Source organism: Corvus moneduloides, chromosome 7, assembly GCF_009650955.1.
Source record: "Corvus moneduloides isolate bCorMon1 chromosome 7, bCorMon1.pri, whole genome shotgun sequence".
Classification (NCBI taxonomy): Eukaryota; Metazoa; Chordata; class Aves; order Passeriformes; family Corvidae; genus Corvus; species Corvus moneduloides.
Window position 1 is genome coordinate 7756502 of NC_045482.1, and position 16647 is coordinate 7773148.

Below are 16647 nucleotides of genomic sequence, written 5' to 3' on the forward strand. Positions count from 1 at the left end.
TAACAAAGTATGAGCTTGAAAACAAAGAATAACACATATTTTATCACAGGGTGAAAATGGTATCCCAGGAGAACGTGGTGCACAAGGTCCTCCAGGACCTCCTGGAACAAGAGGTGGACCAGGTCCTGCTGGCACAGAAGGTGCCAAGGTACCCACAGACTTTCTTCCTTTTCTGCTATTCTGCATTCCATTTGGGTTAATTTTGGTTTTTGTAATTATTTTTGTCACTCCTTAGGGTCCTCCTGGCCCACCTGGTCCCCCTGGAGGCACAGGACTGCCTGGCTTACAGGGAATGCCAGGAGAAAGAGGAGCTTCTGGAAGCCCTGGACCAAAAGGGGAGAGGGTAACACATACACACTTTTGATTTTATGCTCATTTAATGTTAGCTTCCCACAAGGCACTGGGCTTGTCCACGTCTTCACTTTGGTCTGATTTCAGAGGTGCAGATTTTGTAGCAGTACTGTTGAGTTAGCAATGGGATGTGGGTCCTAGATGTTGAAAAATATGGGATTTTTCCCTCAGTTTGATACATGCTAGATACCTTGCTGCACTGGATCTCTTGGTGGATGGGTACATCAAAACAGTTCTAATGAATCTAATGAACGATGAGAATAGTTCATACAATGGGCAGACAATTTGGCCTGGGATTCATTTTGAATCAATTTGGAGGTTTTTCTGATCAAAGTATGTAGTACCTGATGCTGAATACTGGGCAGAATATCATCCCCAGTTTCAATAAGGAAATCTGGTTATTCAGAGACCCTCAGTATGAGGTCCTTCCCCCCATTTAGGCTAATCTCATACTTCCTTTTTGCTCATGCTTTTTATGTCTTAAACTTCCTAGGGAGAACCTGGTGGCAAAGGTGCTGATGGCCTTCCTGGTGCAAGAGGAGAGAGAGTGAGTATTTAAACATCCAACAGTTTATCCATTAGCTTTACACAGCCTGCACTTAGAACATGAGTAACTTCACAGTGGAAAAATACTATCTAGGACACATAAAGTTGTAATCTCATAGTGTTTCATTCCAGCAGTGCAAAATGGGGTTTGTAAACTAAATTAGACCTAATACTAGTTTTTGTGATTACTTCTCCTTGGGTAAACATAATGGATTTTTTGGCAGAAAGATTGCAGTTGATTGGGGCAATGTTTTAGAGGGAAAGCAATCATATGGAAGTAGAGAAAATCTACCCGACTAACGTTATAATGAATCACAAAAAGACATTGATAGTAAATATTCTCATACAGCATACTCCTACAGGTTACTACATATGATATATTTACACATCCATATAGCAAATGCACATAAAATAGACACTTGAAATACGTACATCTATCAAATCAGTACCTGCAGGCAGTATATACATCAAAGTAATGAGGGATGACAAATAGAAAAATGCAGCTTGGCTGAGTTGGAGGAAATACAAAAAAATTTATTTCAGACCATAAGGTACACATTAAATTTCCAAGAAAGAAATAAGTCAGGGAGATAGTCAGGAGATGCTGAATATATGCTGAAGAAATGTGAATCAATTATCTATCTGAAAATTAGGGCAACAGGTCACTTTTACTGTATTCCATTGAAAGAGACCTGTTAACTTCAGGTGGTTTTTGATCAGGTTTGGATGGTGGGAGAAAAAAAAGAATCACTCGGTTGAAGATCTTTCACACTGCAAAATGGTGTGATTTCAGAACATCACTCCAAAACATGGTGTGCAAATGCACTTTGGCACAGTAGACTTGCTTCATTTAAGTATCTTTGGCAATCTGTTTACACTGAAACATAAACACTATTGATCAAAACAGAGAAGTTAACATTGCCATATTTTGATGCAAAATATACCATTTTCTAATTTTCCAATTGTTTAGGGCAATGTAGGTCCCATCGGTCCTCCTGGTCCTGCCGGCCCACCTGGAGATAAGGTAAAGATTCCTCATAATGGTGTTTGTACTGTAAGAAGTCCCAGGGCATGGGAAGCAGACAAACACCCAGTGACCATCCTTGTTCCTTGCAGGGGGAGACTGGCCCAGCAGGTGCCCCTGGTCCAATGGGTTCCCGTGGAGGTCCTGTAAGTGACAGAATTTTTCTGCCTGTATAACTTTACCATGGCTCCTCTTGCCTATAGACATCAGTGCTGCACCAACCCTGTCAGGAAAATGTGGCTTGGGTTGTAAATAAACTAAGCACATTCAGCTCCTGTTGACTTTTGGGATTTATAAGTACTAAAGTCTTCAGAAAATCAGGGCTTTTAGCTCTGCAAAGGGGTCCGAGGGCTGCGGTGACAGGGCAGGGCAAGAGTGTGAGCAATAGTCATGTCCATCTTAATTTAAAGTTAAGTAAACTTTTAAAAGTACTCTTTCTTGTACTTACTTTTTTTATATTGAACACATTGGGATCTCAGTTGGATCTAGGGAACACCATGGATTGTGCTCAGGGTTTATATAGGTGTAGCTGAGTTAAGTTTATCACATTTTAGGTAATTATCAGATAATTCCTGAACAGTTGTGTTTAGCACTTACGAGCAACAGTTGTTCCAGATCAGAGGTTTGAGGTTTTTTCCTCCAAAAGCTGGTAAGACAAAGAAACTTCAGCAGCATCAATAGGAGTATTCTCTAACTTTTAAAGCGAAGTTTATCTTTCTAATATCTTCCATTGCTGACATGTGGTTTTCCACAGGGTGAACGAGGAGAACAAGGTCTTCCTGGGCCTGCTGGCTTCCCTGGAGCCCCAGTAAGTGTCTATACTACTCTTTCTGTACTCAGGCACAAGTAGGGCAACATGGCTTTGTCCTTCCCCTTCTGCACTGGTAGGCCAATAGAGTTCAACTGCATTCACATTTAATTTAGTATTTAAATTCCCTTCAGAAGACTACCTGGATAGCATTTCTCGTCCCTATATCATCTACCTTTTTAAGTGGTAATATAACAATATAATTTTTCTGCAGGGCCAAAATGGGGAACCTGGTGGGAAAGGAGAAAGAGGCCCCCCTGGTCTAAGAGGAGAGGCTGGACCCCCCGGAGCAGCAGGCCCACAAGGCGGCCCTGGAGCCCCAGTAAGTGTTTGCTGTTCCTTGTTGCTACAGAGAGGCTCCTTCAGGCTTCCCTCAGCCTCAGGGTGCTGGGCCCAAGTGCAAGGAGATGAACTGCCTGAAACTTATTGACAGCTCCTATAATTTTAATCTTTATCAAATCATTTGCTTTATCTACTTCCTTCCATGTAGGGTCCACCTGGTCCCCAAGGAATAAAAGGAGACCGTGGATCTCCTGGCGGCCCTGTGAGTATCTCTTCAATTTAGTCACTGCTAAATGCCTCTATTTATTACACTGAAGGTGATGTAAATGAAAAATAAGAACTTCAATGAGTTTAGTATGGGTAGTTCAAGAATAATTAAAGTATTCTAGAAGGAGTAATTAAAGTGGAAGTGTTTCGTAATCTGGATTACATTGATTTTAATATAAGTAAGGTGCCAAAATAGCTTTTGGTATGATGACCCAAAGCTCTAAAATGGCTTATCTCAACAGTTATTATATTTAGTTATCATCTTTGCCATTAGCTCAAGTTTGTCCATTAGCTCAAGTTTGAGGAGAATATGTGAACTCTCCTAGAAAAAAAAAAAAGTGACTTTTTTGTTCAGTTGCAGGACATTTAATTCAGGTTTCAAACAAAACATGACTATAATTTAAACCCAGCAGTGTGTAAAAATAAATTTGTTCCTGTGTTTCCAGTCTTCAGAAAATGACAATTAAACTATTGATCTCTTTGATCTCTAGGGTGCTGCTGGTTTCCCTGGTGCCCGCGGTCTACCTGGTCCCCCTGGTAACAATGTAAGTTGGTTTATCCCCCTTTTCTTTTATTCTTACTTTGTGGATACATTTAGACATATATTAATACATTAAAATATATTATGCAAAAAATTCTGAATATGATGCTTGTACTTCAGGACAAAAAATGACAAAAATGAGTTTAACCCTCCTTACTCTATGGAATAGAAAGTAGGATTTTAATTAAGGTACCATTAAAGTCAATGCAATTCTTACTATGCATTGGCTCAGCTAAGATTGTAATGAAAGACATTTCATTCTGCACATGTCTAAGACACCCTATTAAAGGCATATGGCAGGAGTGATTCAAGAGAGCAGAAGGGCCTGCTACTATTTCCAATTTTTGTGGTAGAGCCATGAGTTAGGAATGTGTACCCTGTGTTGTATGCATTACAGGCACTGGGCATCCAAAATGTGCAGGTCTATGTCCAGACAGTAAGGATAAAAAATACCAGTTGTGAAAGTGATACATGAAAGGATTCTCTTGCAACACCAGATCAGATTTGGGTGCTCAGGGGCGGGACCCTAAATCTGCCTCCAGGCAATGACTCAAGCCTGGCTGCCTTTCATGAGACCAATGCCAGTACATGTGTGCAGCTCACGCTTTCCTCTTTAAAACTCTTTTCAGGGTAGTCCAGGTCCCCCTGGTAATGCAGGACCTGCAGGCAAGGATGGGCCTCCCGGACCCCCTGGTAGTTCTGGTGCTCCTGGAGGCCCAGGACCTGCTGGAATCAGAGGTGAGCCCGGCGCACCAGGAGAAAAAGGGTCCCCAGGCGCACGAGGAGAAAGGGTAAGTTCCCCTTCAGCCAAGGACTGTTCCACCAGGAGACAGGGGTTATGTCTGTCCAGAATAAGCAGCCACCTATGGAATGTTAAAGATGCTCCCACTGACTGATGTGTCCTTTTCTCAAACAGGGGGCACCAGGTGAGCCAGGTCCTCAAGGCATTGTTGGCGGCCGGGGGAACACGGGTCTGCCAGGTCTGCGCGGCCCCAGTGGCCCACCTGGGATGGCAGGGGCCAGGGTGAGTGCCCTTCACTGCAGCTACAGCCTCAACCCTAACACAACCCTAACCCAGCTGCTAAAAACAGCCTAGAGACACAAAAAGTGCTAAAACGAGCTTAGAGACACAAAAAGTAGTAAATATGTTGGGGGTCTGGAGGGTTTAACGCTTTTTAGTCCAGAGATGAGAGAATTTACAGTTATTTATGTTTACATTGATAAAATGAGGCTTTAAAATATCCGGTATTCAGCTGCTGTGGGATTGTCTTTCAGATTATATATCTAGGATATTACCTACTGCACACACTTTGGAGGGTCATGATGAGGAGGCTGTAACCTCTCCTGGGTATAAGATCCAAGTCATAGTCTCACCTAGCACTAGCTGTTTACCTTTGCTTAATTCTCCAGATGTTTTTTGCTTAAATATTATTACCCAAACAGAAAAATATTTTCACCTCCCTTCAGAAAAGTTGAGGTATGGCTTGATTTGTATTTTATCACCAATACAGACCAGCATTTTTTGGTTAACTGCTTTGGCCATTATTTTTGGGCACATGAGAAGAGACATACCCATTTATAATTTCTTAGCTGACAATCAATGAGGAACATTCAATGGCCTTGCATGACTATTACCAGAAATGAAAAGAAACCAGTTTGGCCAAGTTTTTATCTCTTGTGTGTTCACAACCAGCAAAGCCACATTGGCCCATCGCTTCCTTAGGTCTCCTTCAAAATCTCTGCATAGTTAATAAGATGCAAAATACACTGCTATTTCCTAAGAGCATTATCTGCAATGGAATCCTTTCCCTTTTTGTTCAGGGTGAAGATGGTAAACCAGGCACCAACGGCATCCCAGGAGAACGCGGTGCTCCTGGTCCCCAAGGTCCTGTTGGACAAAGAGGCTTACCTGGAGAGCCTGGCAGAGATGTGAGTGGGTGGGATTTCCCTGCTAGCTTGTGAGTTACAAACGGGAGACTCTGGGAGAAAATACGCTTTACGATTCACAAAGCCTCCCTCAAGAGCCTGATGCACAGGGGCCTGGGCACATTGTGCCCTCCTGTAAGGAGGTCTAGCCTCCTGTCCCTGCCATCCCCTTCACTGCCCAGGGACCTAATCTGTCCCACTTGGAAGTGAACAGGACATTGCACTGTCTGTATGCCCACAAAATAATGCAGGTGTTACAGGTCTTTTAGGAGCCACTCTGCCTCCAGGAACTCTTCCGTCTTGAAAACCCTTTCTTTGATGAGCATTGTTTAAGCTTAATGGGAAACAAGCTGTCTACTGCTCATTCAGTTTATGAACAAACTGTACCACTGTTTTGCAGGGTAACCCAGGCTCCGATGGCTTGCCTGGACGTGATGGATCCCCAGGAGGCAAAGTAAGAAATCACCAATATCCTTAAACTACCAAATAAATGACACATGAACTTTACGTGGCAATATATGTGGTTCTGTGCTATGTAAATTTGTTCCTTAAACCTCCTGTGCTCCACTGAATATACTCCTTGTATTGAGTTCTACAAAACATGACATTTATTATCCTGTCATCTGTTACTATCTGCAGGGTGACCGTGGTGAAAGTGGCTCTCCTGGCCCTCCAGGACCCCCTGGCCACCCTGGACCTGCAGGTAATGCTGGTGCACCTGGAAAAGCCGGTGAAAGAGGATTTCAGGTAAGACCTAAGCAAATAGGTTGCTGCTTACTTGCATACCCTTCCTATGCAAAGCCCATTTCACGCAGTAATAGAGAAGAAGTTTTGAAGAGTCATACATTTGTTACTGTCAGCATTTCTTGACATCAAGGACCTCTTCTATAAAAATATCCAGGGGAAAGACATCTCGGTTTACATTCTGACAACTGTATAGATATTAAGCTCAGAATTCACATGCTCTGTAGGATGCCAAAAAGTACATCATCCCACCAGGCCCTATCTTAATTTCCATCCCATCTGGTGCTCATGCAGCACAAGAAATGTGTTAGTTATTTAAACTAAGAGAGTAACTTTGGAAGCCCTCAAGTTATTTCTCATGAGTGCTGCCACCAGCACATCTTGAGCAGTGAGCCCCTCACAGAGGGAAGAAGAGCTGTAGTGCCTCTGTACAGATCAGTGCCTACGGGCAGCTGAGAAAGGCTGGCATTGGTACAGAAATGGCCTGGCCAGGATTCTTGCTGATTATAGTGTGTGTGGAGCTTCCCCATTTCCCAACACCTGCTAGCTGTGAACATACAGCTTATCTGGAAATAAAGGGGTGGGCTCAGCAGCTCCAAGTGATCCATACCTTCTCATTCTTACCATGTCACAGGGTCCACCTGGCCCTCCTGGCTCTACTGGTCCTGCTGGTGCTCGTGGTCCTGCTGTAAGTCATATTTAAAGTATCTGTGATGTCGTCCATTCCCAATTTCCTGTTATATTGGCATTGCTTTTATCTCCTTCTATCTTCCTTTCATTGCAAATCTACACTTACAGGGTCCTCAAGGTCCTCGTGGTGATAAAGGTGAACCTGGCGAACGAGGCAGCAATGGCATAAAGGGTCACAGAGGGTTTCCTGGTACCCCCGGTCTCCCTGGTCCTCCTGTGAGTATTTTGCATTGGATTGGGAATTACAGCTGATCTTTGTTTCTGTGTTTAGGCCCCAGGTACCTAATTAACCTTAGCTAATTTGATGTAAATCTATATAAATTTGATTGTCAAGTGCTTCAAAATTCAAATTCCCTGAATCAATCTGACATAAGCATTATTAAAGAACTGGAAGAAGCTGCTAGGAAGTAAAGATGGGTTTACTATAACCATTTCAATAAAAACTTCTTATATATTCATTTATACAGGCTATTCCTGATTCAATTAGGAAAGATAGTAGGGGCTGAAATGTCTACATCTATTAGAAATCTGTCCTAAACAGACAACTAAAGCTACTCAGAGTCCAAATACCTCTCTTCTGTCATGTATCTTCTATAGAAAGTAATACTGGGGCAAAATGGGCAGGAAATTGTAAACTACTGAACTGTAAACGTGCATTACCATTTGAACATAGCTAAAAGAATTGAAGGGCAAGAATAGACTGGCATGCCATGGATATTTACGACTGGTAAAAGTTTAAGAAGGGATTTATACTGAAAAAGACTTACCAATACTCCGCATGATACAAGTGAGATCAAGAAACCAAAGCTCATTCTATTAACATACCAAAGATGGTACCAATACCAACCTATTAAACAACAAATCAGAACCTGGAGTCTAACATATAACATGAGAAAAAAAATTGATAAATTCTCATTTGATGATCAATAACTTTTAAACAAATGGCTTTGCAGTGCACAGACAGCAAATTTGTAAATGTATTTGAAATCATGAGTGTTTGTCAAATTATTTAAATAACATGACTGGTAATATTATTAAAACTACAGCATTTTGGCTATAGCTACATATTCTTATAAGAGTTCATCCAAAGCTCATTGGTGTTAGTTGGCTTTCCTACATTTTGAATAACACATCTCTAATATGTTTTCATATAGAGAGCACTCAATATTTTTTTGTGATTAAAGAATGGCCACCATTCTCTCATATCTGACATAGCCTTTCTATAAGGATATTTTTTGTATAATCTTAAAGACGTTTTCAGTGTCTTTATTTAAGGCACATCCAGCTAGTTGCAAGATATTACCAGGAGGTGTATGACTGACTTTTCCTTTTTTTCATAGGGTCCCCTGGGTCCACAAGGCGCAATTGGAGGTCCAGGAGCTTCAGGTGCAAGGGTAAGAAAAACTCCTTACTCAGTCTAACTGCAAGGAAAATTCAGACTGTTTAGTTAATATTCAGATAGATACAGACAAATTTTAATTGGCCATCTTAATGAACAGCAGCTGAAGAAAGAAAAAAAAAACAGATAAATCATACAGAAGTATTTGAAATACCTCAAAATGTATTTCTGATTATCTGATTATCTGATTATCTGATTATCAGATAAATGTATTATCTGATAAACTATTTTGACCATATTATTTGTGTTCTTCATTGTTCTAGGGTCCCCCAGGACCAGCTGGGCCACCTGGAAAGGATGGCACCAGTGGCTACCCAGGTCCAATTGGTCCTCCAGGCCCCCGCGGTACCAGAGGCGAAAGTGGCCCTGCCGTAAGTAAATTCACACAAGCAAATCTTTAGGGAATATTCATGAAACATAGGATGCTCCACTCTTTAAATATCTCCCTCAGAAATCCTCTGTTTCATATACAAGATCTGTGGCAGGAGGTATCTAGTTACCAAGGCTAAATCCAAAACCATGCAGCTCCTTTGTAGCTTAGTGTAATTATTGATGCCCTGGGTGTTGTGTTGGTCTTGGCTGATCATTGAATTTTCTGCATACACCGGGATCTCCTCCTCACACAGACTCCCTTTGGGTCTGGGAAGCCGTGGAATGCACTTCCTAGACTGCTCTAGAGAGGCCAGGGCTGCAAAGGTGTCACTATCACAGTCACCTCCTAAAGCCAAAAGCTTTCCAAAGCTCTCCAAAGAAATGGTCATTCTCTGGATTTCAGTGGAAAGGGTTCCTTGTCAAAGCCCAGACATAAAGACAGTCAAACTTGACAAAATTAGGGGAAAAAAACAATTTTAAGAAAATAAAGGCCTGGAAAATCTAACAGATGTTTAAACATCTGTTTAATTAATGAATAAGTAAACTAAATATTTGTGTAAGAATTCTCATTTTTTTAAGACTAGGGCCCACACAGACTTTTAGTTTTAACCTGTTCACTATTTTTTTAGGGTCCACCAGGGCAGCCTGGTCTTCCTGGTCCTTCTGGTCCTCCTGGTCCATGTTGTGGTGGTGGTGGTGCTATTGGAGGTGAGAAAGGTCCAGTTCTCTACGGACAATATGAATTTCGAGATGATCCCAAAGAAAATGATATCAATCTGGGTGACATCATATCTTCAATGAAATCAATTAACAACCAGATTGAAAACATCATTAGTCCTGATGGGTCCCAGAAGAATCCAGCTCGTAACTGCCGAGACCTGAAATTCTGCCATCCCGAGCTCAAGAGCGGTATGTTTAGATTCTATTTTCACTGATGGTAGCAGGTCTTGAGGATTGTTTTGGTTTTTAGTTTTTCTAACCTGAGTATTTAAATGCAGATATCTTCCATAAAAATTTGACTTTTTTCAAACAAATGTCATGAAAAAGATGATAAATGTAAAAATAATTTTAAACAATAATTAACTATGCATTTACACAGAATATACATTTGACTTCAACTGTACTCCTTGTGTCCTTAGAAGTGAACATGTTTAAATAATTTTAGGGAAAAAAAAATATTACAAGTTCTATATTTATTCCAAATTGCAGTCTCCTTACAGTATTCACATGAACTCAGTACCTTTCTATATCATCTTATTTCCTGTGGCATCTCTTCTGTCAAAATGAATAGGCTTCCTAATTTGGCTCAGAAATCTGGCATAGAAATAAGCTTTACCACCATGCAGTTAGATTCTTCTCCAAATATATTAAGCCCCTTAACATTTTTCCTTACCTCTAGGAGAGTACTGGGTTGATCCCAACCAAGGCTGCAAGATGGATGCTATTAAAGTCTACTGCAATATGGAAACTGGTGAGACCTGCCTCAGCGCTAACCCCAGGACTGTGCCAAGGAAAAACTGGTGGACCAGTGCAAACAGTGGAAAGAAACACATTTGGTTTGGAGAATCTATGGATGGAGGCTTCCAGGTGAGAAATGAGCACATTTAACAGCCCAAACTGTACATCACAACACACTAAAAAATAATTCTGAAATTGAATGAGACAATTAGTATGTGAAAAAGTCATGATGTGGACTGTCCCTAGACATGATTAAACAAACACTCTTGCCTGTGTTGGTACTCTGCAGTTCAGCTATGGAGATCCTGAGCTTCCAGAGGATGTCTCCGAAGTTCAGCTGGCCTTCCTGCGCATCCTCTCCAGCCGTGCCTCCCAGAACATCACCTACCACTGCAAGAACAGCATTGCCTACATGGACCACGACAGTGGGAATGTTAAAAAAGCTCTGAAACTGATGAGCTCTATGGAAAGTGAGATCAAGGCTGAAGGAAACAGCAAATTCACATATGCTGTTCTAGAAGATGGCTGTACTGTAAGTAAACAGGAATTTAGTGCTGTAGTTAATAAATAATTCCATCTAGAGGACTAGACACATAATAAAGGAAGAAAGAGCTTTGTATGGCCTGGGTAAGGAAAAGATTCAGCTGCAGCTAGAAGGGGGAACCTAGATTCTGTACAGAAGTGCCATTCCTGTAGCAACCATAGGAAGTGAGGTGTACTTCCATTTAAATCTGTGCCTCGCAGGTATCTCCTTGCTTTAGAGTCAATGTCAGGCAAGTCACAGTCACCAAGTTTTGATCCATCCCATGCCAATACTAAAACTAGTCATACCAAACCAAGGCTAGCTGGTTGAAGCTATGGGCTGTGGTTAGGGGAAGGGACACAGTCATTTTGAAGATCCAGCATTGCTTCCCTGTGCCTTGTCAGTGCAGCAGAAAGTGCTGGAGAGGAGCAGGAACACCCAGGAGCATGCTGGTCTGGCAGCACCTGCAGCCTTTTCAGTAACAAATGGAAAACACTAATACTGTCCACAACTTCTCCCTCCTGGGGTCATGTCCACAGAGACTGCAACCAGTTTTCAACAGGTTGAGAGGGTTCGTTATTACAGAGATAGGAAATCTGATAAACTGTGGGATGACTTCCACGTAGCCCAGCGCTCGTGTCTCTAACATTTGTTTCTTTTCTGTTTAACTTCACAGAAACACACTGGTGAATGGGGTAAAACCGTTTTTGAATACAGGACGCGCAAGACAATGAGGTTGCCAGTGGTTGATATTGCACCATTAGATATTGGTGGTCCTGATCAGGAATTTGGTGTGGACATTGGCCCAGTCTGCTTCTTATAAATCAAAGATCCCGCTTTTTCTGAAACCCCAGCAAACAGATTCACACTCCAACCGTGCTCCTTTTTTTCAGCCTTGTCAGCTAGCACAGATGCCCATCTGTATCCCAGTTATTTATTAACAAAATTTCTGGGGGAAAAATCAATTTGATATCAAGGGTCATTTTTTTTTTGCTATTACACAAAATACAGTAAAAATGCTTTTTTTGTGCTCTATTTTTTTTACCAAATTCCATCTTCGAAACATGTCTCCGTGGTGCTATAATAAAACTTCAACACTTAATAAAACAACACTGTGTTCTATTAGTTGAATGTTAGCCAATTTAAAAAGCACTGATTGCTCCCAGTACCAAAGTTTACCCTTTCTTCCAAGATGCAGTCCATAAAGCTAGAAAGACCTCCCTGTTTCAACTACCTCAACACGGACAGAAACTGGGATGTGTCTGATGAGTCAAACAAAAATCAATCAAATCAAAATGCATTGGACCCAGTGGTCAATTCCGTGGATTCATTTGGTACAAAATTGTCTATTTCTGTACCGATTAGCTGTGAAAGGTACAGTGTATCTTAAGAGTTTAATACCTTAATGTCAGTAGTCACCATAATTTTATTGTTGGATTGTATTCTGTTGTCAAAGGTGCTTCTCTACTTTCCTGTCATTGCTGGTCAAGACCACTAAAATTAGGGAAGTGTAAAAGACTAATATGATGGTGCTAATGTATTTTTCACTTCTAACTCTGCAAGTCGGGGTTGTTGACTTGCTCAAAAAACCAAAAAGATTTAAAGCATGTGTAAATGTCTCCTGTCAAAGACTGTCATTGGCATGTCATAGTTGAGAATTTTTTCCCTTCACCCTGTAAAAGTCAATAAAGATGCAAAATTGTGAATTTCTTCTGTCACGTTAACACATTTATAGTGTTGAAGGTTAACCATCTTTTTAAGCTTTTATATGGTTGTTGGTCTATTCCTTACAGAGACACATAATAAAATATCTTAATAAAAATTCTTGTTGTTTCATAAAACTGACTTCTTTTTTAATTTACTATTTATACCTTTGTTCAAACAAATGAACAAGGCCGGACACAACTCTGGTACCACTATAACTGATTTTTCAAAGATTAGTTTCTTTGTTTGAAGGTAGCACTGGTAATCCTAAGGGATGCAGTTCATGGTGTACTAGTATGAAATTTTCTTTCTTGCTTTTTCTACTCGTCTCCATCCAGAGGCTCACTTTTGCAGGCATGGTGAGCACAGACGCAGATCTGACAGCAACATCCAGAACAGAGCCCATGCACCAAAGCAGGTCAGTTCGGAGGAAATACAAGATCTTAACCTTCCCTCCTCCAAGAAACCTGCCTCAGTCTGAATAACGAGGCAGTCACAGGCTACCAGCCTTTCAGGGGGCAGCTTAAATAAATGGCTTAAGGCTCCCACAGAGCAGGCCAGAAGCACCAGCAGTTTGACAAAGCTGACAGTTTAAACATCTTGGCATTTTTTATGGCCAATGGAGCTGTACAACTAAGTCATCCCCAGATCTTAGCAAAAATTTAAGGAACAACAGAGACCACAGCAACATTTAAGGAGCAACAGTTGTTGGTAGTGCCTGAGCTCGAGGCCAGAAGAAGGAAAAAAACAGCACCAAGGAGCCCAGGCCAGGAATCCTCTCCCACAGCTACATCCTGACAGATGCCACTCAGCCTTTCCCATAGAGCAAGGTCCAGAGCCTGTCCCCACAACATTATTGCACAGCCATACATTGTTCCACAGCCCAGGATCATTAAAGACACTCTACAACATGATCAGATAACAAAAATTAGGGATTAAAAAAAAAAAAAAATCAGATTCTTGAATGTTCTCCTTGACAATATGGATTATGCATCCTCAGAAAATATTTTCTGATTAGCACAAGCAGGAAAAATTAATAAAGAAATGCTGTTTTTTAAGTAATCTCACCAGATTTGAGGCCGGGCCAAGACACTGTCCTGCTTTGGCATTCCAGAATTCGGACATGCTAGCAGAGAAGTAAGAGAGTGAGGCTCTGGGGAGACCCTAACAGCACAAATGCAGTATTACCACAGGCATGGGTGTACTTAGTGCAACATATAAGGATAGTGCCAACAATCCATAAAAAGTCCTGGCTCTTGCAGGAAACCTCCTCATTTCCCTCCTCATAGATGGTGAAAATAAAGTACTGTTTACAGAAAATGAGAATTACATGTACATAAAAATATTAATCCGACATAAATTACATGGTAGGAAGCCTTTTGATTGGAGTTTTATAAAAGCAGCTGGTAAGAATGCTAGCTGGTGGAAAAATGCATTGGAAACACCTTTCTTAATCCTCATGGCAGAAGAAAATAGCCTTTGCAATCTCCAGTGCTACTGGGGCCAGGTGGGTGGCTGGGAACAATTACTCAACCTTAAAACTCAAGCTTTGGGGGCTATTTTCTAAAGCACACACAGTCATCAAGTTTTTCGTTAATTTCTACTAATGCAAGGTGATTTGTGGAACATTTGTAGAAAACACAAAGAAATAACGAAGACCACAAAATATTTACTTGATGTAAAAAACCTTCATTTTCTTCAGAGAGTCACCCATTATGCTACCATGGCCCTCATATATCTGTACTCTTATATCACCACATTACTATTTGGGGAAAACAAGAAAAAAGCAACAATAATGATCACAAAATGCAAAAAAATCCCAACAAAACACAAAAACAACTGCCCCACCAAAAAAAAGTCAAACCAAAATAAACAAAAAAACTCCCCAAAAATCAAAATACTCATTCAATATAACAAAAAAAACCCCAATCATGCAAACAAACTAAACCCCACCACAAAAAGTTGCCTGAATCATACCAAGAGCTCAAAATATCATTGGTTTAGGTTTCAATGTTGCCTTGAAACTTCACCTTCAATTACTTAGAGGTCATCACCTGAAGGTGCATCTTATTTGCAGGACACCAGAGCTGCTGCTTCTGATGAAGATAGACTCCCTAGTATGGCGACTGTTTCAACCCCTCCTTTCTACATTTTTTTAATGGCAATTATGTTTAAAACACAGCAGATATGCAGCAAACATTTCTTCTCCAACAGAAGGAGTTTGCTATCTAATCAGACCCTAATTGTAAACAAATTATAAACACCTGTGACTCATTCACTTACCTACCCAGCCTCCTCTTCCTTGGCTTGTGGAAAAAAGCAGATTTCTTTTACTGTTCCTAAAGATATTGTCCAATTCCTCACAGAAATGAGCAACAGCTTCACAAGAAAGTTGCTCTGTTGTTCAAGGTGTTCCCTTTGTGCCTACAAGTGCTCCCTTGGTTGAACACAGGTGATTCTCAGCCATAATATCTTCATAGCCTTCATCTTCATCTTCTCTCATCTTTATTTCGTACATTAAGAAGCGTTACCTCTTATCTTAACACAGGCTGAATTTCTGAATAGCATGACAGCAAGTAAAATAGGCAGGCTAAAACCAGTTTAAATCTTCTGCTACTCAGGCAGCAATTCTGCCCAAACAGGCTCCTTATGGATATTCTGAACTCTGCAGCATTGGATTGAAATCACACCATTCAACAAAACCACTAAACTCCCAGCAAGCAAACTGTGATCCACTGGACACAATAATCCAAGATTATGGATTTCCTTCTAGCATAAACACAGTTTGGACAACTACATCAATGGATTCCCACTTTCTCTGGCATTTCTACTTCAGCCATTGAACTGCTGATTTAGTGTTACCTTTTGCCATGATTTTTTAACCTATAATACCATCATTGTATAAAACTATCACTTTTGTCTTGTTCTTTCTATGATATTTGCATACTTGCAGGGAATCTTCTTTCCTTCATTTTCATTTAGTTTAATTTTTCCTTTTGAAACTGTTTTACTCGCTGTCTTCTTGGAACCCTCTTTCAGCCAGACCAACTGCCTTATCAGTAATATTGGTAAAATTAAACCTTCAGTATAGCCTCAGCTTCCTGAGAAAGTAATTAAAATATCCATTGATTATGAGTCTAATAGCTACTTTGCTCAGTCTCAGGTAGCTACAGGGGAGCAAAGAAACCTAGGGGCCCTCACCCTACAGTAGTAAAAAAATCACGGTTTTTTGCTTTTAATCCATTTTTAGACTTTTTACTTGCCTCCAGAGAGGGAAAAATCCATAAAAGTGTAAACTTTTCTTCACAGTCTAAAACTGAGGTGCATAAATCCAAAACTGTGGCTTGAACAAAGCCTCTCACTCAGAGAGGGCTGAAGCCATGAATTCCCTGTTTGCCTTCCTTATAGTTTAAGCATCCAGAACGGCTCAGTATAAACTGGTCTAGATGAAGACACCAAGACCTGCTTTCAAGCTTTAAGGTTAGTTGTTTTTAGGTACATTCAAGTGCATATTCCTTTGGCATTTAAATTTAAAGCTGTCTTGGAGAAAAGAAGAAAATATTGTAGCATACACGGTTGAAAGAGAGGCATGAAGTTGAATGAATGGCAGGAAAAAAACAAGGAAAGAAGTTGCCCACACCATAATAAGACTGATACAAGAAATCTCTTACTCTGATCTACAGCTTCTCATTCAGTCACTTGTTACACCAACTGATACCCGTATGCTTCACAGCAGCACATTCTCATAGCTCTCCGAGACAAGAAGAAAAGAAATGAGAAAAAAGCCCTCCTTCAAATAGTTTCCCAGAGCATACCAAAGACTTTAAAATATCAGTAATTTAGGCTTTAATATTACCTTGGAACTTTGCCTTTCTGGTTAACTGCAAGTTGTCATCTCAGGGTGGAGCTCATTTGCAGGACACCAGAGACCTTCTTCTGGTGAATGTGGACTTCCTGACTACTGTCTGTGGCACAAGGACTACTGCAACATCCTGTTTCTACATTCTTTACA

General features: G+C 40.8%; 1 protein-coding gene across 2 annotated transcripts in view; it reads left to right on the forward strand.

Moving 5' to 3' along the window:
* COL3A1 (collagen type III alpha 1 chain) overlaps positions 1–12772 on the forward strand; it is a 49646-nt gene extending 36874 nt beyond the window's left edge. Inside the window, exons 30-51 of one of the 2 annotated variants that reach the window (XM_032114532.1) lie at positions 50–148; positions 236–343; positions 845–898; positions 1868–1921; positions 2014–2067; positions 2676–2729; positions 2944–3051; positions 3220–3273; positions 3770–3823; positions 4449–4610; positions 4736–4843; positions 5641–5748; positions 6146–6199; positions 6385–6492; positions 7124–7177; positions 7288–7395; positions 8520–8573; positions 8842–8949; positions 9580–9859; positions 10350–10537; positions 10698–10940; positions 11608–12772. In XM_032114532.1, coding sequence (XP_031970423.1) covers positions 50–148; positions 236–343; positions 845–898; positions 1868–1921; positions 2014–2067; positions 2676–2729; positions 2944–3051; positions 3220–3273; positions 3770–3823; positions 4449–4610; positions 4736–4843; positions 5641–5748; positions 6146–6199; positions 6385–6492; positions 7124–7177; positions 7288–7395; positions 8520–8573; positions 8842–8949; positions 9580–9859; positions 10350–10537; positions 10698–10940; positions 11608–11754 — 2361 coding nt within the window. In that variant the 3' untranslated portion in view covers positions 11755–12772. The remainder of the gene's footprint in view (positions 1–49; positions 149–235; positions 344–844; positions 899–1867; positions 1922–2013; positions 2068–2675; positions 2730–2943; positions 3052–3219; positions 3274–3769; positions 3824–4448; positions 4611–4735; positions 4844–5640; positions 5749–6145; positions 6200–6384; positions 6493–7123; positions 7178–7287; positions 7396–8519; positions 8574–8841; positions 8950–9579; positions 9860–10349; positions 10538–10697; positions 10941–11607) is intronic. The other variant, XM_032114533.1, reaches the window with a different exon arrangement.
* The last annotated feature ends 3875 nt before the right edge of the window (positions 12773–16647 follow it).